Source organism: Idiotropiscis lumnitzeri, chromosome 9 (assembly GCF_059441095.1).
Source record: "Idiotropiscis lumnitzeri isolate Australia: NSW breed Sydney's pygmy pipehorse chromosome 9, RoL_Ilum_1.0, whole genome shotgun sequence".
In the NCBI taxonomy this organism is placed as follows: domain Eukaryota; kingdom Metazoa; phylum Chordata; class Actinopteri; order Syngnathiformes; family Syngnathidae; genus Idiotropiscis; species Idiotropiscis lumnitzeri.
This window is the reverse complement of record NC_142399.1, coordinates 5793375-5817285: the sequence shown is the minus strand read 5'-3', so window position 1 is coordinate 5817285 and position 23911 is coordinate 5793375. Positions and strand designations below refer to the sequence as shown.

Sequence of the window (23911 nt, the reverse complement as noted above, 5' to 3'; positions counted from 1 at the left end):
TGCCAAATCCTCCAGATGATCGCATTTTAATGCTGTGCTCCCCACCTAAACATTAGGTGTTTTATTTTAGTGAATTCACTCAAAATGGCTTCTTCAAACCAAAATTGACAGCTTCCTGTTCAATTTCAAGCATGGTTCTTACAGATTTCTTAACGTGTTTTGCTATGTTAAGTGTGGCGACCCAATCTTGAAACTTGTGGATAACTTTCCAAAATCTCAGTTTCCTGAGTTTTGCATGGACGTTTGTGTTGGGAATTGCTAAAACATTTTTTGGGGCTTGCGACAATTGCTGTTTTTGGACATGGACCCCAAAAGGTGGTTAATTTGTCAAAATAAAATAAATAAATAAATAAATAAAAAGGGTCAGTAGCGCGCCCTAGAATTTTTTAAAAAAAAAAAGAAAATTGAGCCCTATGAGCAGACCCATCCAAAAAAAAAAGAAAATGATGCTCACAAAGCTGACATGCTCAAAAAGCTGTTTTATTCTGAGTTGACCGAACAGTCACCGTTGATTGCGTCCGACATGGATGGCATCCGATCATCGAGGTAGATTATTTCCACATTGACAAACATGAAAACAGCCAAATGGCGAACTTTGAGTGTGATTTGGTTGGAAATGTTTGGTTTACTCAACGACCCTTCCCAAAGCAATTAGTGTGTGCATTCCAGAGGATAAATGTCACCCATTAAAAAGTACCCGGCGGCTGCCCGGCTGAAACTCTTCAGTAATACATCTCGTGATATTTGCGCCAGCCAAATTACATGTGGAGGGGCAATAACGACGCTCATTAAGACAACGTCGCCGTCGCCGCAGACCAGCAGCCTTTCTCCGCTTTTACTGCGTCACATCACATTCGCACATCAGGTCGAGACATTGAGTAAAAAAAACGTGAGAAATTGGCGACACTCCCAAAATGTTCACAACTGACTATAGTGATGGTTTGATTCTTCAACACTTTCATATGATTTCAAACTCATCTTACAACAATAATGTTTCAATAAAATGGCTAGTATATTGGTTTAAAGACTAAATATTCAAGATGTATCAAGTACTTCCTTGACATTAATTACTACTTTCCTATTTAGACAGGGCTCTGGAGCCATCTTGTGGCAGCTTAGAGCATGACAGAAATCGTGAAAATTATTACAGTTCAGCGTCACCTCACTTTTCACAAGTGATTCGTTCCACGATTTGGAGTACAGGTCGGCTCGCATTAATTTTTGAACGTAGCCTAAAACTGTTTTTATCCGCCTGATGCACTACTCCAATTTTTGGGGGCATTCTGAATCACCAAATGTTACATTTCAACAACACTGAGTTTCTGAATAGGTTCCGAACGAGTGAAGTGCGAGGATTCGGGGCGACGAGCTGAGCTCCATTGTTTATGGTCTTGTTTTTTTTGGAAAACGACATTTTTGATTGGGCCAACTTAGAAGAAAAATAGCAAGCATGAGATAAAGACATAATAAATGAAGTTATGGTCACAAATAAAATGCTGTCATAGAGTGAAGCCGCAATAAGTTGAACAGCTAATTAGCGAGGGAACACTGTATCGCCGAAATGGGCGGAAAATCATTGTTTTGCATGAAAATAAAAATCTAAACAATTTGGAGATGCATGCTTTTCATTTCAGTGATGAAATGCATTTTCAAATAACGTGAGTTGATGCTTGCAAAAAAAAAAAAGATACACGTGCCTCCATACATTTATGTGCACTATGCACTTACAGTGAGTGTGGACTTCCTCTACCCAAAAAAAAAAAATGGCACCCCCTCTGCGAGTTCCTGCTCACCGCTTCACTTCAGCCAGCATTTCAGTCAGGTTCCATGGCGCTGTGCCACGTTCCGAGCGTGGTTCTGGCATGGAAGATTTTTGGTTCCTTTTTTTTTTTTTTTTTTGCTGCCTTGCAAAGTCAAGGTGACTCACGGCGGGTGAGGAGTCCACTCCAGTCCCACCTGGGCGAAGCAGTAGAGGAAAGCCAGCATGGGCGGCGCCATCGTGGACCAGCCTGGTATGAAGAGAAGCGTTTAAACGAGCCTTTAACTCTTTTTGGCTTTTCAACATCAGTGCAGCTAATGAGCCCGCGTGTTGTTTTTGTGTTCTATTTATAGCGACGTGAACAGGTAACGGCAGATGTCTGCAGCTCCTCCTGAGCTGGCTGGCTTCTCTCCAGGAATGTGCACCTGCAGCCGCAAATACTTGTTGGATTTTCTATTCCATTTGCTGACACTGAGCAACGCTTTTTGCAAATGAGACACCGCTGGACCCTGCGTGACCCTCAAAGGGAGCCCCGCTGTGGTGTGAAGGCGCCCCGGCGTTTTGTCTTCACACGTATGTAAGTTTCAAAACGACACAAGCTCAAATGATGCCAACATTGACAGCCGCACCTTCAGTAGATGCTTTCTTCAAACAAATGATTTATATTTTTTACTGAATATGAAGTTTAATTGGAAACAGAGCAGACGTGGCATCTGTAAAGCTGTAATGCACTATTTCTAAATATAGATGCTGACATAGCACATTTAGTGAAATGATTTTTTTTTTTATCATTCTCATTTAGCTTTAAATGAGTCATTTTGATTTGTTTGAATTATTGGCAAAATATTTAAAAAAAATAATTAATATACAGGACACGCCGTCATTTAATTATTGGTTAAAAATGCATGCTTGATTAGGTATAATTTTTTTTAATTCACCATCAGGATTTTTTATTATTATTATGACCTTGATATATATATTTAATCATTTACATTATTATCTTGTATTATATGTCATTATTTCATGTTATTTAGGATATTATAATTCAGCATGATTTTTCAATATTTTGCGTTAGTATAGCGTAATATTAAAATATCAGAAATTATATGTAAATGATTTGCTTTTATATTATTTTACATTTATATTGTTGTATATCAATGCTGTTTTGTTCTATTCATCATGTATGTTACGTATTAAGCATGAGTATAAAAGCATGAATTTTTCATATATATTTATTTATTTAATGTATTTATTTATTTTAATTTTAATCATTTCCCATCCGTCCAGCCATGATTGACATATTTCTTTATTAGTATTAATGTTCTCCTCATTATTAATTAACTCCTTACCCCAAACTGATACTTTGTACTCTGCCATTGAGAAAAATCAACACCACTGGCCACATCCCATTAGCCTTAAATGACAAGGCCATGTGTCAAACGTGCGTATAATGGCACGCACAAAAGTAATTCCTCGTGATTGTGGTCCATGAGCTGGCAGGTTTCCACCCACCGACACTCCACAATGTTTCAGAGACAATAAATATCCAATTTGCCTCCACTGATTGCTCCTGTGACTTTAATCAAGTGGTTGCTTAATTGCGCCACAGCTTCTTTTTTTTTTCTCCTTTCTGCCGCTTGATTAACTCTTCTGCCACGCAGGCCACTCACTGGAAGGATGGCACATCCAACGGCACCATAGCGACCGAGGCAGAGAAATACAGAACCACCAAATTCACCAAATATAGACCTCCCTTTACCCTCTCCATCAGAAATGACGGTAAGATGCCAGCTGGTAACGGGAATGAGGTTGGTTCGTCAAAGCTATGGCTCACACACGGACGTTATTAACTCCTGAACTCATTTGAATATGGTATGCATCATTCATAGGAATGCAATCGTGCAAATAGGCGTCTGGCCCCGTCACTCCTCTAATAATTTGGTGTTCCAGTGCCACATGGTTCCGGCAAGAGCCTCCGATCAAAAGTGTCGGTTTTAAGTGACGATTATGCGATATAGCTCACCAGACTGCAAACTGGACTCATGAGCAGCGAGGTCAGAGGTGCGTCCCACTGTGGCCGCGCCTGATTTAAAAGCATTGATCGACTGTTGATGAAGCGCTACAGTGTCTAACGACGCACACAGCCTCTTGTATCCCGTCTATTATTAGCGGCGGGATGAACCATTTGGCCAACTGAGAGTCGCAGTTTGAGTTTCTAGTTCTCCGGCGTGAATAATTCACAGTGAAGAAATGGCGTTTTTAAACACGCCTGTGTTTCTTTTTGTCGGTTCCTCGTCACTTATTTACAGCCGGGTGACAGTTATGTGTGCGTGAAGAAGGTCAGCTGCGAGACATTACTGAGTGAAATGTGGGCTTCATAGTGAAACAACATTTTGTCTTGTCGACACAAGGACAAAATAAAAATGCTGCTACAACGACTATTAATAATGATAAAAGTAATATTTAATGCTGAAAACTGTGATGATTTATTTAGTTTTTTGTGAATTCTGATTGAACAACTTCCTTTTGGGAACATTGTTTCTCAGTGTGTGGAATTTGTGTCACTGCTATGCTTGGCTCCCTTTAGTCGAACGGAAAAGTGTCACTGCATGATTACAGTTCAGATGTATTTCATGTTTGTAGTTCATCTTTGAGAATTTCTTAAACTTTTATTTAGGCGTAACGGTCAAACTGTGTATACTGTGACAGTATCTTAAAATAAAATTCTCATCGATTTTTCATTTTTTTGATACACTACTACTTGAATGTAGGTCATGATAGTGGTACTTGGAGTTTGTTTTTTTTGTTTTTTTTAGCTCATATTTGGTGTAAAACCACTGTTGGAGTAGGAGTCCGCCAAAGAATGAGATCAAGAATTCACGCCCAAAAACTGCCTGAAACCAAATTGGCTGATAAAAGACCTTGTAATTAATAATAATAAAAATTATAACTAATAACTAATTATGTTAAAAAATATTAACATGAATTAGAACAAACCAACCCACTGTAAAAACCCATGAAAATTTTGCAAAATTTGCAAAATAAAAACCAAAACAAAAGTAACATTCATGAAAAATAAAACACTATCATAACCTTGTTTTGTTTTGAGGACCCTTAAAATATAAATTTTTGGGGCTTGTCATAGTGTTGGACAAATGAAGCTTCATGAAGCACTTCTAGATGTCATTCTTGGTTTAAAGCCAGCATTTATCTTTCAACTAAGAGCACCACCTAGAGGAGTAAGAGAATATTACAAGTGCTTCATGAAGCTTCATTTCCCCATGACTAAGCGCACAATTTGGTCTGTGTGTTTTTAGTGCGTCAATTTACTACCATTTACAGCAGACCACAAGATTTCATGTTTTTCTGCCTTCATAAAAAGAATCGCAATAATAAGCATAGAAATTAACGCAACTCTCAGGGATTTTGTCTTGCCTCGGGCCTGAGAGGCGTGCAATCACACATATTAAAGATATTCATACTTGTAATCTAATAATCCTTTTTTTTTTCTTGTTTTATAAGATATTAAGATTATTAGTTTTTAATCACCTGCAGCTTCCCCAGAGCAATTAAAACACTTCTCAAATACTTTTTTTTTTGTAATGTTGCAAAGTCTGCTCCACGTTTTTTAAAATGAGATATTTCCGTTTGAGATCCTGTTGAAATAAAGGTACCGGAAGAAGTTTTATTTTTATTATTATTATTGTTGTTGTTGATCGATGGGGATAATGGGCTTGTTTGGACTGAACTTTGAAGACAAAAACATTTTCTCCCACCCTTAATCTTAGTTTCCATCTTAGCCAGACATTTTAGATACCAGAAATGCACGTGTAGGCTATAATTTTTTTTATTTTTTTTTATTTTGTGAAACAAAAATTACATGTGGGGACTAAAACGATGTTAATTTCACCCGACTGCCATTATACTTTTAATCTGACGCACCCCAAGGATGCGTGCACCGCAGTTTGCAATCATCTTTTTGGAAAATGAAATTCCACTTGGGGAAAATAATTATGTAAATGAGCAATCGTTATATTACAGCAGAGCGCCATTAGTCTTTCAAGTTTATGGATCTCAGAGCTGCTATTAAATATAGGTTATTTTTCCATACCTATGATTAAGGGTTATTGATTATTGCATTTTATGTTCTTTTAGGAAGCAATTTTATTGTATTTTTGTTTTTTAATAAGGCACTCGGTGGGGAAATTTGACCAGAGCAGTCATATTTTTAAACGTACACACACCAAATTCACTTAACAGCAAGCTATCGTAATACTTGAGTATGTATATTTAGGTCATAAAAATCTGCATGTATTGAAGAAAATGCTATTTTGTGGAATGTTAAAGTGCTTCCTGGCGGCGAAACAAAATGTGAGAAGTTTTTTTTAATTGGCTGTCAGGTGAAAACAATTGTGGCCAGCTATAAAAGCGTTTCTCAAACGAGTGGAAGCTCCCTGCCTGGGACCGCCAGTTATGGTCCCGTAGAGGCCCGAAAAAAGAAGAGTGGATATTTCCGAACAGAAAGAAAGGTGGCTCTGGGTCCACACGCCAGTAATGAGTTGAAGGATAATGGCGGCGATGAGGCAAGCTCTCTGCTGGATGAAGACTGATGACGCTGTGACTTTGGCGAGCAAATGAGCCGGGCTTCAAGCAGATGTCTCTCTCTCGCTCTCTGAGAGGGACAAAAAAAAAAAAGCCAGCCGAATGCACACCGTGGAACAGCAGCATCTCTTAGTGGAGGAGGATCTGCAGGAACAAAAATACCTGACAGAAGCCTTTCCAACTGGCTGGATTGCGACGAATGTGAACCCTACTCCGACCTACTCGCATTTCTTTTGTGCTCTTTCTGGTCAAAGATTTCGTATGTCGTCACGTCAAGGAGGAGCTAAGTTTAACTTGAGTTGCTAGTGGACGTTAGAAGTCTTGGCGGAATTTCTTGTACATTTTTTTTCCCCCAAAAATCAAATCATCCGTAGTGAAATTGACTGAAACCTCAAAAAAAAAAAAAAATTTTCTTTCATTCTAAAAAAAAAAAAAAAAGGAAAATATAAATTAGTTATGTAATCACTGTAATGTTGGTGTGTTGGAAGTGTGCCTTTAAGGGGCGTGGCATGGTGAGTGAGGAGCTAGAGTCGGGTTGGTTCGTCTGCATGTGAGCGTTTGCGCTTGCATTGTGGCCAGCAGCATCTCCCCGCGAGTTTGTTTCTCATTTTGTATTCGTGTGTTCGACTGTTTTTCTCGCGTCATGGATGGCTGACATCGCATGAGCGACTGCGACTCTCCTCGCCCACATGCGAGGGTACGCGGTCCGCTGGTGTGAATCTATTAAAGCTAGCGGCGATCGGGCTAGCCGAAGCTAGCGACATGTGGTTCACCTCAATTAATGCTGTCAAGTCAAACATGTGACGGTCGTACTTTTTTCTTGCGTCATCACATCTAGTTTCTGATGGATTTTTTCAGTAGCTAGTGGCCCATTTAAAAAAAAAAAAAAGTTTTTATACTTGACTGAAGCGACGGCGTAGCAACATGGAAGGCCGGCGTTACCTTGAAGGAAGACGCGCTTCCAGAAGATCCTGCCGACGTGAATCCCACCGAGGAAGAACAGATTAGAGAGGATGAGCATGGCCGTGGAGAAGGCGCAGAGCAGCGCGGCGCAGCGCCTCCTCGTTGGCGCAGAGGAATGCCGCTCCTGGGAAATTAGCGCACAAATAAGTGAAGTGCCACGAGAAGCGCCACAAATTCTGTGACGGAGACGCCGCCGAGCGGCAATAACAAAAGTGTGTCGAGCGGCACAGTCGGACCGTGGAGAAGGCCAAGCTTTTTCCCGAGAGCGAAGACAAGATGGTGCCCCGTTGCTGCTAATGTATTACAAACACACTTTTACTCACTCGAACTGCGCACGGCAATTAGATGTGACAGCATCCAACCCGTGTGTGTGTGTGCACTCCAAGCGTTTGCTTTTTATTCAATCAAATTATAGACCCCCACCTCCTGGATAGGCTCCAGCACCCCCGTGACCCTAGTGAGGAGAAGCGGTACAGAAGATGGATGGATGTTGGTTCCCATCAAGTTCAGAGACCTTTTCTTTGATCATTCTTGACAAATTAGGTTGTAGTTCGTCACGCTTCTGTAGAATTTTAATTTTATCTTTTTTCCCTAAACATTTAGCAATATTCATTTTTTTTATCACTCTTAGAGAGATGTAAAGCGTCTTAACGTCAAAGATGTTAATATGTAACATGACTTTATACATTATGTCATTCTTAATTGTCACTTAATTGTCCCGATGATGTCCTTGTTGGAGGTCGATGCTCTTGTCATATTTGCAAACACAGTATGTGTGTGGAGTGTTTGGAACTTACAAAAAAGGTGCGAACGATTTCTGAGCCGAAGAGAGCCTTCAGGCCGGTTTCCACCAGAACGCCCAGCCAATTCATCAGGGCCCAGCACTGGAGGTAGTCATGGCCACCGTGCCAAAGGCAGACGAAGCCAAACGCCAGCGCTGTGGATAACATTTTGTACATCACTCCGTGATGTGAACCTCCCAAAGGCACGTAGATGTATCTGCAACATGAGCGGGAAAGGAATGATTTAAATAGGCAATTTTATCTGTTAAAAAACACACACACAATTTAATTAGCATTTCTCAGTACGTAGCTAATGACTAGTACGGATGTGAAACAAAGTGGGGTTAAAAATGTCTGCCCGCGCCATGCATCATGTCATGTTCATAGATTTTTAATCAGATAAAAGGTAGCTCTGACGCCTGAAGCAACAACCACAACAAAAATAATAGATGCTCCCCAGAATTTTGGCCCTGGTGTTATTTATGATGCCACAGGATGGAATTAAATTTTTTTTTTTTTTTTGGGGGGTGTTCTCTGTGATTCACACAAACATTTTCAATCACTACATGCTCTGGGCAAACAAGGTTCAAAGTCTACTGGTGCTCTCAGGTATGTTTATACAGTTGGATGAGGATGTAAATTTAGCACAACTGTATGTGATCCATTTTCTGCATATTTTCTGGACCGCTGCTGTGAATAATGTAGTCGATTGGCTTTTTATATTTGGGGTTTGCTATTCCCCAATTTGCGTATTAGTAATTGGTGTCAAGGAAGTATGCTATATATATATATATATATTTATTTTTTTAATTAATATATATATTTTTTTAAATATATATATATATATAATTTATTTATTTAGTTAGTTTTTTGTTACGAATTGCTGTGGCTTTTTCGCATTATATAAACTCAATTTTGGCCGTCAAGGCAGAAGCACTCTGTTGGAGATTTAGAACAAAAAAAAAAAAAGAAATTCTCACGTGCAACATCACTCTTATGCAACAGAATTGGAATCAATGAGCGGAATCGTCAGGCAAACAAACAATCCCTTAAATTTGAATCAAATTACAGAGAACCACATCTCTAAAAGTGTTTTTCAATTCCGATCCGTGGCGGTATGACGTTTCGCCTCGGTCAAAAGTGGATTCATTTACACTTTTCTGTTACTGACGCGTTAATTCAGCAGGCTCTCCGTGTGAAAGGGACTCTCTGCCTCTCTCGTGCTTCGGAGCTGCAGACCCATTATTTCAGCTACCCCGTGGTTCATCAAAAGTTCCTGAAAGACGAGCCAGGTTTTCGCGAGCTTTGAAAAGAAGGACCAGCTTGGCCGCACTGGCGAGTGACAGCAGGTGTGTAAGCAGATGGATGGCGACCAGCAGACAGAAGGGCAGCGTTGTACCTTTACTACGTAGAATGCGACCACTTTAAGCAGATGGCTGACGATAGATTGACACGCGTAATATGCATTTTCTCACTCGCTTTACGTAAATGAGAGTCTAAATGCCCAACTTCTTGTTTTAAGATGCGCATTTGCACTTGAGCTTCAAAAACTCTCACTTAGCAGCCATTGAGGACCCTCCAGCTTGCTTGATAGCCATACCTGCAGCAGGTAATGGAATGACAAAGAAGGAGCCACTTAGCAGCCAGGGGAGACGGGTATCAGTGAGTCATGGTTTCACACCCACGCCGTCCTCTCCTCGGACCGTTTGGGTGCAATCTCGCCACCGCATTAAAGCCTGTTTAAAAGCACTTTTGACGAGGAGCGGACGTGCGCCGCATTGTGTGTCGCTTATCGTTTTTGCATTTGCTGTGGGATAATCGCGAGAGATGCCATTAAGCGTAGGGGGGGGGGGGCGGGCCGTGGGTCAGTTTCCAACGGACACCAGCTGAAATAGAAACTTTCATTTGCAATTTAAATCCTTTACTAATTGAATCCACTTCAACCGTCCAATCCATCAGATTTCACACTGAATGGTAAAGACAATCTAGTCTGAAGTGTTTGCTTATGATGGATTTTAATTCATATAATATTCTTCTGTGGGTTCTAATCTCAGCTGCAGCCTTCTTGTGTGGAGTTTGCATGTTCTCCCCGTGTTTGCGTGGGTTTCTTTGGCTACACTGGCTTCCTAAATTGTCCTGAGGTGTGAATGCTTGTTCATCTAAATGCAATCTGTGACTGGCTGGCAACCTGACTGGTCCATTTCTCTCACCAAACGTTCACAAGTTTTGTCTCCCGCCATCCTAACGCAATGAGCAGAAACACTTCAGAAAACGGATGCGCGTCAAAAAGCCGACATCCCCCACTAATTAGTCCTAATTAGTAGCGTCCTGAATTAAAAATAAATAAATAAAAAGGGACAAGGGAGCGTGTTCTCAGACAAGCGTGGCACGACGGCATCAACGCCTTCACGGAGCAACATGCTTCCACCAAGCGGATCGCGAACTCCCGACAGGCTGCAGCACATTGAGTGGAGTTTGCCTCATGAGGCGGCAGGCAAACTAATAATAAAAACGCGAGCCTTCCGAGGCATAAGCCGGCAAACGGCGCTGGCTGCTCCATATGCACATATTCAACAAAGGAGGCATTTCTCCAGGGTTCGGCGGGTGGAAACACAACAACAGACACGCACTTGCTATTATTCGCCAACATCGACAACATGCAAGCTCATAATCATGAGAAAGCCTCCATGCAAATACAACGTCCTTATCTATTTATGACCAACTGTGCAAGGCAGCTGCAGAATGGGACCCCCTGGTGACCCCCCCCTACTATTTTTGAAAGGCTTTTAAACAGTTACATATTGATGAGTTCAACAAGAAAGCCAAAATGAACATGTGCTTAAGTGGGGAATAAATACAATGCAGCTAAAAACGTAAAACTACTTATTTCACAATTTGGTCGTGGACCGGAATGTGTTTGCAGTGCAAGTGTGTCGCCTGGTGGCATTTTAGAACTATTGTTGAGATCAACTAGCAGCATATACCCGTACCTTAAAAAAATAACGTGTATTGAGTGTTCATGTAACGATGTTCAATTAACTATGTTGTGTATATTTCACCAAGAAGACATTTTACTTTCTTTTAGACTATAGATGGATAGATGTTTCGACAGATGGCTGGACTGGTACGTTGCTAGCGAGCAAGCTAACTAGCTAGCTAGCTAGCTAATTAGATAGCTAGCTAGCTAGCTAGCTAACTACTGTAGATCACTTGTTAGCTAGCTAGCTAATTAGATCGCTAGCTAACTAGATCACTAGCTAGATAGCTAACTAGATCGCTAGCTAGCTAGCTAACTAGATCACTTATTAGCTAGCTAGCTAATTAGATCGCTAGCTAACTAGATCACTAGCTAGCTAGCTAACTAGATAGATGGATGGATGAATGGACCGGCACGTTGCTAGCGAGCTAGCTAGCCAGTTATTTAACTAGCTAGCTAACTAGATGGATGGATTAGAATTAGAATTAGAAATCCCTTTATTGTCATTGTACTCAAGAGTGCAACGAGATTAGAGGTGGATGGATGGATAGATAGAAAGTCAGATGGCTAATCAGGCGCAGATGTTTATGTGAATGAATGAATGAATTCATAAATAGAACAAACAGAGAGTGTGACGAGTATAAGATAAGATGCAACGTGTACACGTCGTATGTTATAAAGGGCCTCTTACCTGAGGAGCCATCGATACAGGCCCTTGTCAAAATGCCTATAAGAATGGAGAGACAGAGCGAGAGAGGGTGAGAACGTTAATTGGATTCACACATTTCCATGATAATGCCATAAGCGAAGAACACCTGAGCGCCGCTGGCTTCATTATGCTGTATACTAAATAAACGCAGGCATGTTGAGGAGTGTACCGTTTGTATGCCAGACGCGCTTCTCCCTCCCTCTCTCTTTTGTCATTAAGAAGATTAGACGAAGCATGTCTTCCAGGGTTGTTGCACCCAGAAAACGCCGCCTGTTTTGTCCATGACGTCGGCTGACAGCTTTATGCATTCCGTCAATGTTGTCGACGGGGGCCAGCTCAGCGCACACGGGATTACCGTGCGTCACTGGTCAGCACTATTGGGCCAACTTGTCCATAGAGAGATGCGCACAAATGCAGCCGTCCATCTCAGCATTGCGTTACGTGTCTAAAAATGTCTCACATTTGAAATGGATGCCCAGTGCTATACCCGAATCCACTTTCATGTCTTGTATCTCAGCAAGTTCTGTAAAAATTTCAAAACAAGTTTTTGCCATTGGAAATTAATCAACCCATATTATTTTTTCTTGAATAACATCATCGGCAGCATACGGCATGATGGGAGAGTTTCGCCCTCGTTCGCCATACATGCTTGTCAAGTTGACTTTGATCCCCTTTCTCAAAGTTAGCCGGGATAGGCTCAGCAGCACCCGCAGAACGTGAGTAAGAGCAGTCTAGAAAATGCAAGGGTGAATAAATATCGTGCCTAACTGTCACACAAGCGTAAAAATAAACTACTACCACTAATTAAGGAGATTTGATTAGATGATAACATGATATCCGTTGCTAAGCTAACAGATTTTAAAACCTGAGCATTGAATATGCTCAAGCATATTGATGAGCAATTTTCATCTTATTCGGGCGGTACTTCCAATAAAAATGGAGGAAATGTTGGCATTTTAAGCAATAATTGCTGAAATACTAATATTATAACAGGTTCTGAGATAACATATAGCAAGATAGCAACTTGACTAGCGAGGGTGCTATGGCAGACCAATAAATATGAACAGGACCCTTCGTCGTGTACTGTAGAATTGATGCTAACATGCTAGTAGATGCTCAGCAAGATCAAGCCCTGAGATCTTTTATACCACGACCTAGTTGGGAAGGATTTCTAATAAGATTAAATGAAATGCTAACATATTAGTAGTTGGGATGCTACGATATAGCAAGGTAGCGACATGACGAGCTAAAATAGATTGATAGGCATTTTACAGCAGGACTTGGAGTCAAGTACTTTTTAAAATGACAACTAAAGCAATAAAAACTACACTTCTCATAGTGACTGTGATGAACATGCTAACAGAGGTGTAGTGGTGGTCTTCAAAAATGGCGATGATAAAGAAAAATTAAATTTGTGCATGATTGGTTGGAGGAACATTGTACCATTTGTGGGTGTTCAACTTTGGAAGTATTTAGGATATTTTTTTTTTGTCATGGAGGTGTGAGGCTTAAACAACTGTCTGCCGCATGGAAATGTTTCACTATCACCTCTCAGTTCCCTTTTGCCAAGTAAGGGGCTTCAATCCTGTGACACCTTGATCAACAGCGCCCTCCACAGTGTAAAGTCGGCAGTGTCACGCGCTAGCAAGGCAATGCGAAATATCTTTAAAAGAGAGCATTTGATTTCTGTGTGTGCGCTGCATGCGTGTTTTACTACATTAACCTCTCACCCTTTACTTCCATTAAACAAAAAAAAAAGTAAGATGAGTCCTTGAGACGAAGACGTGATGTGGAGGTGACCCGATGTGGTGATTGCGAGTAATGGCAGGTGAGACCATTCAGCGCGGGGGCTGTGATTGCCAAAGCACAGACACACTTTAGTAAGCACTTGACATTAAATGCAAGCTTTTCCTCCTCTATGATGTATAGCACGTGTGCCGCGCAAGGAATGGGGGGGGGCGCTGAGTGAATCCGACTTACCGCCACATGCCGGTGAAGCTGTACATGATGCTGACGCAGCGAGGTAGACCGGGAGGGACCAGCCCGTCCAACGTGGCCAACATGGACGGAAGGCCAAACAGGACCAGATACTTGACGAAGAAGAACTGCACCAGGGCCAGAGCCAGACCGCCTTCCCAACAAAGGAATCAATAATGAGCAATACATTCGTATGATAAATAATATCAATGAAAATGACTCCAGCAACACTAAACCCACCATGACAAAATGGAAAGAATGACTTTTTATTCTTGTTTTAGAACATATATGTTTTGTTTTTAATTTAAAAGAATCTTTTATGATAAAAATTGTATACTATCGTAGCACAAAAAGTTTCAATGAATTTTAGAACTGAGACCATCAAGACAAAATACATAGAATTTTTCTTTTCATTTTCAGTATATAAAATATATCACATTTAGCAATTGAACAGTAAATGCTTATTTTATTATTAAAATATATAAAATTATAGACAAAATATTTTTTTTAATTATGCCTTTTTTTTTAACTATGCATAAATTATAAATTATTATTATTATTATTATATTATTATTTTTTATTTCAGCTTTAAAGAAATGTATATAATTTAAAAAACTACGACCATTTTCTTTAAGAAAAAAATCAACACATACCTTTGTTAAAGACATGCATATACTTTCAAACCCACAATATGTCTCTTATTAATGTTACGGACTGTTTATGAAAAAAAAAAAACAATACAAATAAGAAAACCACTTGATGGACCAAGTCAACATTTGAACAGCAAGCCTAATTAAAATGCAAATCATCACATCTGAATAATGGAACAAGGTCAGTGAGAGCAAGTGTGTAACTGTTTTTATTTAACCTTGCATGTCATTAACTTCCTTTGCAAAGTGGTAGAACTATAAAAACATTCTCATGTAGAGACAGCGGGAGAGATTCGTGCCACTTACCTAAGGCCCACGGTGTCAGAATCTCTAAATAGGTCTCATTGGACTGGATGGCGTGCATGTACATCACGTGAATCATATACTCAGCGATGCACCACCACATCAGGATCCGTGCCGAACGAAGCAACAAGTAACAAGCACCTGGTTTGTGCCGGTCGCTCTCTTCAGCGGGCTTCTGCATCTGCAAGACGACACCTCAACATCCATGAAGTGAAAACACGACGGCAACAAAAAGGACTTTAAAGATCCACATGAGTGTCTGCCTTAATAGCTTCTTAATATATTGAACATCTTCGGGGGATTAATTCCAAACCCATTCGCAACAAGAGAAAATCCGTGATACAGAGAGATCATCAACTGGTTAGACGTATGAAGTAAATTGTTTGGGAAGTGCCACGGGATAACAAAAAATAATAAAAAGGCTAACTGACACCCTTCCTGAATTTTTTTTATGGATAATACAAGATGGCAGAAAAGCTCTACTTTTGTCTAAATAAAGTTGTTTCACCATACAGTAGCGCCTTGTGACCAAGATGGCCTAGCGAAGAGTGACTAAATTAATAATTCATGAATGCCCGTTAATATAAGCGGCTGGACTGTATTCCTTAGTGCCCTTTTACTGTAAAATTGACACATAAAAGAAAGGAGAATTAAACAGGAAATAAATTCACTTGACTAAAGTTTACTAGCATAATGCTATCAAACAATGCAAAATGACATAATCTGGCTAACAAAAGCTAGCATCCATCTTTAGGTAATTATAAACGTCCAAACAACAGCTACTTAAAAAAAATAAAAAAAACAAGGAGCAGCAACAAATCTAAAAATATATTCCCTCTTTGTGGGAATAATTAGAATTAGAATTAGAAATTCCTTTATTGTCATTGTACTCAAGTGTGCAACGAGATTAGAGGGCTCCCCTCTCCAGTGCAATACAACAATAATACAGACAAATATATAAATTAGATAAATAAATAATGACGATTACCGTAGGTCCGTTAGGGACCTTCTCTGCCTTTTCTGCTCGCTCTAATTATATTGTATCCCTCCCAGTAGACCTTAATGCTGCGGCACAATGTGACACTGACCCATAAAAAACACAAACACTTGTTTACAAATCTGCAATATAGCAGCACCGTAAAAATTAACCACAATTCAGCGTGGAGCGCTGTGTTCCTCACATCACTGCGCATCTTAGAGGCAAAATACGATCTGTTGCTCACCTGTTCCACGTAGTCGTTAAACGTGATGACAGGTCCGTTGTAGAAGAAGGGATGGTAGAAAGTGTACGACAACAGCCAGCAGAGCTGTTGGGCGCCATGGATCACGGGACGCCCGCAGTGATCCAAACTGAAGCTGATGAGGCGAAGAGTGCCCACGGCCACGCTGAAGAGCAGCAGGTAGTACTCCTCCTCGTGCTTGTACCAGCCCCTCTGCGGGTAATTCAGGGAGAAAGTTTGGGACGGTATACGACATTCTGGTGTAAAATAAGTTGGACTTATTTCATCAAGTCTCAATAAAATAGACAATATTTTACAGCACTCTTATTTTGATTCCATTTACACAGGATTTATTTTATGTTTGTCAATGGCAAAAATAATACTCTGCATATAATTTTTGTTTTTAGAGTGCTACAATATTGGACATATATTATGTAGATGACTGTTCAAAAGTTTGGGGTCAGATAGTCTCATGTTTTATACATACACTAATCAAAGGTCTTGGGGTCACTTTCAATTATGTATTTAGTGTAGAATAAATATATATATTTCACCCAATTAAAAACGTCTAGGCTGTATTTCTTGGCTTCTTTGCACCCTCTTGTGTCCATTAAATGTAGTTTCACAATCAGCACCTCCATCGGATGTTAAATATTAACATATGCATTAAAAAGCACCACAACTGGATTATTTCAATTCTACTACTTGTTAGGATCTAGGAGGTACCCCCACCTGAATGTCTTGAAGTGGCCGCACATGAAGAGTGCAGAGAAGCAGAAGGTTGCAGGTCCAACACAAAGCCGGCCTTCTGAGCTGTGCCACAGAGAAAGCCAAAGCCACATGGACGAGCAACACAGCCACACCTTTAAGTCCCAACAAACTGCAGGCTGCAGAGAGGCCGTAAACTGTGAGCGCCGCAACTCGAAACTGTTGATACAAGGCAGAAAAATAAGTTAAGATGACACGTATTTTTTTACCCCCATAATTTAAAGCCCATACGTCTTAATAACAATTTGCATAGTTTTCACACCAGCAAGAGCAGCACAATGTCCATTTAATTGAAGCAGCACCTCTCAAAACATTTCAATTTCACACTTGGTGGGTGGAAAGATGTTTTAGGTGATGTGGCTTGATTCCAACCTGTGGGTAAAATATGCTGCACAATCTCGATATGACAGCATTTCCAACCAGAGTCCACAGCAAGGATTTCTTCGCCCACTCGGTCCAAAAGCTCCACTCAAAGTCAGACACGTCCTGACCAAAACACAAGGAAAATATACTATCACAAACCTTTAAATCACATCGGAAAGAAAGGCAATGAGTGAAAATGCAACTCAAGGGCCATGGTGTTGTTATGTTCAGGTGCATATTAATAAATCTGAATATGATAGAAAAGTTTATTTGGTACTATTTTGTACAGGCTATGGGGCACATTGATTGCGGAAAAAGATTTGAAATTATTTATCTTGGTCACATTTTTTTTTTATATCTCAATGTTGCTACTCTGAAACATAGTGACACTGCAAGTTAAATAACTTTCAAAGTAATGGTCAACATTTTCAAAACATACCCTTTTCAACCCCTTAAAGAGGCCTCTTTCCAGTTGAAATTCTCTATCCAGTCCGGCTTCATGCTCTGAAACACGAGAGCCAGAAAAACTGTCTTTCCCAAGCTTTGCCAACAAGCTACGGCAATTAAAATTCTCCTTCTACCTTTTGAGAACCTGTGAAGTTCATAAAAAGAGTACAAATGGGAGCCAAAGGACAGCAGCCAGTAGACAAGGAGCTCCGTCCGTGGCAGTGGCGCAGACTGGACGGATGTCATCTGATCCAAATTGTTGCGCTATAGAGGCCCTGTGATATGATTATGACAATACAATACACCGTACAACACAAGTTTAGTTGCGTATTGCAAATTTTTTCAAAGATTATAACTGAAGAACTCACATCGACTGTGCGTGTATCCACATTTTCTGCTCAATACTTTGGGCAGTTTTACCAATTTCTTTTTATACAGAAAAAAAAATCATTACACCGAGAATACTGTTCCACCGTGAATACTGTTCTGAGTAAATTAGCGAATCAATTAGTTAAAAAATTTGAATGAGTCTCAGGCCAGCCCACCCACATCGTTTTTAGGTCAAATTTGAACAAAAACGATTACTATGTAGTACTAATTGTTTTTAAAAGTGACATCACTGACGGAAGTGGGAACGGCGTTGCCCGTTGCTAGGTAACGTAAACGCTTTACGACAGTCACGTTCACGGCAAATTAGGTACGTCTACGGTGGGCAAAGTAAGTTAATGAACACGGTTGTGAGTCTATTGTTTAAAAAAAAACATTCGTTACAATTGAACACGTTTGTAAGAGAGTGAGAGTTTATTTCCCCCCCAGCCGTGTCATTATAGGGAGCTTCACTAATTCTGTCGCATCTCGGTATTAACTAAATTAGCGTTACGTTTATTTGGCGTGTTACCTAAAAATGTCCAGTGGTGGTCCATTTTGTTGTTCTCAAGCCAGTCCACGCTACCCGACAGGGTGGAAGTGTTGAAATTCAACTTTAGAGCATATATAAAGTGACACAAAAAAAATAGAATCACTTCCGCCTTCTGCCCTTCTTCTACTGTGCCTCACGTCTGCCCTTCCTCAAAATGGCCGCCCTCTCCAGGCCGGGATGACTCGTCGCTTGAAAGTTTTCAGTAAGTGCTTGTTTTCATTTAGCGTAAACAATGCATTATATCCATCCATCGATGGTAACTGAAATTTGGTCATTTAACTTTTATGTTTAGTTCTTATTCAGTGCTCAATGGCTATAATACAAAACCGCAAATTCTGGGCAGTGATGGAAATTAATGATGTACAAATACCAGACCCTATAATAAACTCAATTATTTGTCCTTTTTTTCCTTCTTTCTTTTCAAAAACATTGGATTTACTTAAGTACTTTTTCATCTACCTTTACTTAGGTATTTGTTTTTCTGCCAACTTTCTACGCTTACTTCCTCCATAACCAGATTTGTTAGGCTACTCTTTACTCTTAACTCTCTCCCAAAAAAGTCTTGTTTCTTATGTACATTTTTCAGGGAATAGGGATGCTGCTTAAAACACTAAAGAACATGGTTGATGGAGTGATTAAAATCCCCTTGCTTGGGGTTTTACATTTCCAAAATCATTGTTCTTTGTGCAATCTTTCACATACTTAATAAGAGTTACAGAATGATGATAAGTGCTGCACTTTTAAAAAGGGATTTATTTCAGCTCAACAACTGCAACTTCACTTTGACGAGCCTTTGATGAGGTCATAGGAACGTAACACAAAGCTTGGTTGTAACAACCATTGTAAAATGTTGGCATGCAGACACAATTTATGTATGACGAAGTGAGTCTATCTCTTTAAATGTTGTCATCGCCATGGTTTATTCGCTCAAGACCACATTTTGTTCTTTTGCTTTTCTGCGCATGAACATTACCGCCACATGTGGGCCATCATAATAAGCAACAGTTGTAAGCACATCTAGCGTGAGTGTGCATGCCAGCATGTATTTGCATGTTATGCATTTGTCTGCGTGCGCTCAGAGGGTGTCAATAACAGCTTCTTCAGAGCTCCTCAGTTTCGCCGTCGTAGGGTACGCCGTCCAGCTGCACATGGATGCTGCCGAGCTCACTGCTGCCCACCCAGCCGATGGGCGTGCGGTTGAAGGAAGGTCGTAATTTGAGGTCGTGCCCATACACCAACGTAGGTTCCGCGATCACTTTGGTCTTCTCAGTCTCGGGCATTTGGAATTTCATGAACTGCAGCGCCTTTTCAAATCCGCCGTACGGCATGGCAGTCCTGGCAATGTGAGGTGATTCTCAGTTTTATTCACAGAAAAACACGAAATAATATGAGTGTAAAAGCTGCCAATATTTTGCTTTGCTGGGTTCTAAATTTGAGTCATTGGTGGTTAAGTGCGCTTCTTTGTGGCTCTCATGCTTCAATTTTAGCTGTTATCTCTTTGTGAAAGAAGCTAATGTTTCTTATGCATTGTGGCGATTTGGTAATGTACAAAACAAAAAATGGGGTACGTTAAAGACTAGAATCCTATACGCTACAAAGTTTAGCTCATTTTATTTATTCTCCCGGACTCTGATGTCAACTGACTGTCTGATAGCTGGATGCCAGCTGTGTGAAAGTTTGCACAGTAGACGGCGATTAAATGTCTGCATTTTGTGAAAGATCTGTGTGTGGGGGGGAAGCTGAAGTGGCAGATGACTCATCTAGGATTATTTATGTAAAAAAAAAAAAAAAAAAAAAGGTCGTGTCGAAGGATAGAATCCTGAGGTACTCCATAAAATTGGATAGGTAAATCTTCATAACAGATTAGCTTTTACAATTTCAACCCTTAATAAAATTCCTTGGTAGTCATTTTAGCCAAACATCGCAACCAAGAGATGTACTTATTTATATATTTATTAATAAAGATGAATACCTGTTGAAGCATTTGTACTTGCACAGTTCAATATGACGAACTGGACCGGGCATGAACCCTTTCAAGGTGGCGAGCAAATTTTCGTCACCCTTCATGGCCTTTTCCCATGGTGATATGTAGCCCTTCAGGTGCAGCTTCTTAGATGCATCGTCTTTTCCGCCATCTACGAACAAAAAGGAACAAACTGGAAAGTCTGTCTACTCTTACACTCCTTCGTTAAAGTCGAACCTGTAACAAATCTGTATGATTTCCACAATCCTTCATATCAAGCTTTTTTTTGTGTGAATCCCTCACCCGATCCGCCATGTTGTCCATCTTTGCCATGCTGGTCTCCACCCTGTTCCCCCGCACTTCCTCCGACTCCTCCTCGGACTCCTCCCGCTCCTCCAGCATCTCCGCCCTTGCTCCCAGGCTTTGGTGGAGGCATGGGGCCCCCTGCCCCAAACATCATGCCTCCATAATGCAGTTTACTGGTATCCTTGCTGAGGAGATACCCTCCCAGGTGTATCGTCTGGCTGCCCATCTGACCGCCCACCGTTGGCACAAACTTTTGCAACTCGTCCTAAAAGCAAGATCAAAGTCACCGCTGTCATATGTTGATAAACCCTCTCCGGGTTGGACCATTTGTTGTAGGCTACCATGGAGTCGCCGCAGAAGATGTCGGGGTTGTTCTCGTAGATGAACTTGTCCACCCGCTGCTGCCTCATCTTGAACATTTTGGAGCCTTTGTTCTTAAGCAGCCCCAACTCCTCCAGCATGATGTCTTTTGGCGTGCCAATCTTTCTTCCCAAGTCAAACTCGGATATCTTCACCACAGGCTCGTACTCTAGATAAGTTCATTCATCATATTAAATCACCAACTCGACGTTGTAGTATTCTTGTCATGTTTGGTTGAGGATACTACAAACTATCGGACTTACCATCTTGAGAGATTTTTGCTATGTCAATTATGACTTTGGTGGGCTTTCGCCGCTTGTTTACTGGGGTGGGTGTTCTTGCAGGCATGGCTGTTGCGGGTAAGAAATGAGAGCAATATTTATTAGTCCAGAAGGGGAACCAATGAATATCTTAATTTTGGGATCATCATCTCTCTTGGACCCTTTGGACGAGCATCCAAATCTGTCCACGTGCATTGATGAAAGTTTTACGGTTCTCATTTACTCATATTAAACATGCCCACCGAATTTCATGTTGCTACTTGAACTAGGGTTCGGGAGCTGAATTTTCAAAACATTCCGACGGGCTCTACCAATTGTAAATTATATGATCCATCCCAACATTCCCACTTTATGGGAAATGTAACTGAGAGTGTGACATTAACAGTGCCACATTAAAGGGAAAATGGTTAGAAATGTGGTATGTGGGCTCCCTCTAGTGGTACATGAAGAATCACTGAATTAAATGTCCAAACTGGGCATTGTCACATTTGCTTAATCTTTTTTTTTTTTAATAAAGTGCCGTTCATTAATATTTAAATTTTGAACACAATGCATTTAGTTATATACTGTGGTTTACAAAAGGTTGAAATGTACGTTTTAGGGAATAAAGCTTGTAATTTTCAAATATATTTTTCATATGCTTGAGAATTTTGGGATTTCCCGACCTTTATATTGTGTTATTGTGTTTATGCTTTCTTTTTGTATTGGGCTTTTCTTTTTTTTCTTTCTTGTTAGATGGCCATAAGCAGTCCTAAGACATGCCGAGCACCCATCTCTTGTTAAAAGGAAAAACATCACATTGGGTGACTGTAACACAACCCACGAGGCTATTTTTAATGTATCCATCCCTAGCCAAGACATTGAGCGAAGAGTAAAGGCGTCATTTGACCATCAACGCGTCTGATACGATCCATCAGCACACAAAAACACACCTGGAATGTCATTCTTTTTTTCAAGCTCTTACGGAACACAAATTTTCCTCGATGCAGCTGTAACTGTTGGTTGAATAAATTCCTGGGTACCGTTTTAAATTCTCCAAGATGATTAGGAGCAGCCTCTCAGGTTTAACACCCCCCTTTTCTGGGTTTGGTGACGGCATATTACATCTATGCCGTGCCCGGAGTGGGAGGGCCAGCACACTGGCCCATTCCTTTAGTTTTTGAAGATGTAAGCAGATCCTCAAAGTGGCACCAAATTAATCAAATTAAAATCATTCCAAAGCATTCTCATTCGACGTTTTGCAGCATTGTGGTCATGAATCATTGTCACTATTTCTTAGTTCCTCCAGAAATAATAAATTGGAACATGCTGCACATGTTTACCTGTTGAACTACTTTTGAAAATTTTAATCAAATCTGTCAGCTGTTTAAAACTCACCTGTGTCTCTTTGTTTTAATAATCCTGTGGAGGGCAGAGAAGTAAGAAGACCCAAGATCCCGAGTTGACAGATTTCCCCCAAAAACGTACGTCTAGTCGGATCCCGGTTCAGGGGTCAGCGTAACACCCACCCTAATGGCAGGTCGTCTCTTCCAGGCTGGGGCCGCGGGTGGCAGCGGTGTGGTGGAGCTGGATTTTGAGGAGTATGAATAGGGATGCAGGAGCTGCTAAGGCATGGAGGGGCGGGTGGGATTTGGGGGGGTCAGTCCTTTGGCCTGCTTAAAGTGCTGATGAGGATATTAAGGGAACAAAATGATTCTCCCAGATGGTTGTGGAGCGTATATTTAGCAGCAGGAACGCAGGGAAGCCACATCAGTTACAACATAACCCCAAGAGACCACAGGGGTATGTTTCGGCGGCACGCAGTGTGAGAGGAAAGTGAAGGAGAGTGTAAATGCACACATGGACACAGTGCAGGTGTGAGGTTAAGTATGTGTGTTTAAGTCACTCCAGGGTTGTTTGTGTTACAAAGTGAGGGTCAGATAAACAACGCTACACCTGACATGAGTAGAGAACAGGGGTGGGCAAAATAAAGCTGGGTCCTTTCTTCATTCAAGCGCATCGAGGATTTACATTTTCAAAAGCCCTGCGTTTACCTGTTTTCGCCCACTAACTTTAGGTAATTAAAATGGATTAATTTTTTTAGATGATTGTTAATTGGTTAATTGTTTATTTTATTAAATAGAGTGGTTCCTTGAGATACGAGTGACCCATCATCTGACATCCAGTTTTTTTTTTTTGTAAAGATAAGAGCAATCATTTTGACATTTTTTTTTTTTTTTGCTTTGATGGCACACTGCAATACTACAGCGCCACCATGTGACAAAATAAAATACTGGTACAAATCAAAGCCATTCTTCATTTATAGCCAAACTATGAATATATATATATTCAAAATTATAGCTCGTCTGGATCAGAAAATGATGTTATTGTGTATGTACATAAGCAATCTTTATTGTTGTTGTTTTTCTGTTATTACTCTTATTTTGTGTACTTATCTATTTTCTAATTAAACTTAGTTTTTGATGTTTAAAATGTATTGCAGGGACAACTATGAGTCTTGTAGACTATACACCATAGAATAAAATACAGTACAGTGGCACCAGTATTTGGCATTTTGCTGAG

General features: G+C 40.5%; 2 protein-coding genes and 2 long non-coding RNA genes across 6 annotated transcripts in view; 2 read left to right on the top strand and 2 right to left on the bottom strand.

The window, feature by feature from the left end:
• Positions 1-1468: 1468 nt before the first annotated feature.
• On the top strand, positions 1469-4979 carry LOC148329977 (uncharacterized). The gene is made up of 3 exons (XR_015845012.1): positions 1469-2012; positions 2113-2336; positions 3421-4979. It is a non-coding gene; the product is annotated as an uncharacterized LOC148329977 (long non-coding RNA).
• hhat (hedgehog acyltransferase) lies at positions 1469-18608 on the bottom strand. 3 transcript variants are annotated; one of them, XM_088304191.1, is made up of 12 exons: positions 18419-18608; positions 17655-17795; positions 17513-17577; positions 17083-17196; positions 16675-16869; positions 15946-16155; positions 14726-14903; positions 13773-13923; positions 11775-11810; positions 8122-8323; positions 7304-7448; positions 1469-2009 (listed from the first exon to the last, which is right to left on the bottom strand). In XM_088304191.1, the coding sequence occupies exons 2-12, from the start codon at positions 17764-17766 to the stop codon at positions 1924-1926; spliced, it is 1494 nt and encodes a 497-aa protein (XP_088160317.1). In that variant the 5' UTR covers positions 17767-17795; positions 18419-18608; the 3' UTR covers positions 1469-1923. The 3 variants fall into 3 exon arrangements, with proteins under 3 accessions (XP_088160317.1, XP_088160315.1, XP_088160318.1); XM_088304189.1 differs by lacking the exon at positions 1469-2009 and adding an exon at positions 6139-6505; XM_088304192.1 differs by lacking the exon at positions 1469-2009 and adding an exon at positions 6302-6431.
• LOC148329973 (uncharacterized) overlaps positions 18172-23911 on the top strand; it is a 39223-nt gene continuing 33483 nt past the window's right edge. The window contains exon 1 of the long non-coding RNA XR_015845011.1: positions 18172-18641. This is a non-coding gene — a long non-coding RNA (uncharacterized LOC148329973). The remainder of the gene's footprint in view (positions 18642-23911) is intronic.
• On the bottom strand, positions 19254-22900 carry LOC148329975 (myozenin-1-like). The gene is made up of 6 exons (XM_088305074.1): positions 22727-22900; positions 21332-21418; positions 21050-21237; positions 20706-20973; positions 20412-20574; positions 19254-19774 (listed from the first exon to the last, which is right to left on the bottom strand). The coding sequence occupies exons 2-6, from the start codon at positions 21414-21416 to the stop codon at positions 19540-19542; spliced, it is 939 nt and encodes a 312-aa protein (XP_088161200.1). The 5' UTR covers positions 21417-21418; positions 22727-22900; the 3' UTR covers positions 19254-19539.

Coding starts and splice junctions, on each gene's coding strand:
- hhat (XM_088304189.1), bottom strand. CDS start 17,766: ATGACATCCGTCCAGTCTGCGCCACTGCCACGGACGGAGCTCCTTGTC. Junction 8,324..11,774: donor CTGTATCGATGGCTCCTCAG/GTAAGAGGCCCT, acceptor CTCATGTTGCAG/ATACATCTACGTGCCTTTGG. Junction 6,506..7,303: donor GAAGCGCGTCTTCCTTCAAG/GTAACGCCGGCC, acceptor TTGTTCCTGCAG/ATCCTCCTCCACTAAGAGAT.
- LOC148329975 (XM_088305074.1), bottom strand. CDS start 21,416: ATGCCTGCAAGAACACCCACCCCAGTAAACAAGCGGCGAAAGCCCACC. Junction 21,238..21,331: donor AGCAAAAATCTCTCAAGATG/GTAAGTCCGATA, acceptor GAACTTATCTAG/AGTACGAGCCTGTGGTGAAG. Junction 20,575..20,705: donor TGGACAACATGGCGGATCGG/GTGAGGGATTCA, acceptor TTTTGTTCGTAG/ATGGCGGAAAAGACGATGCA.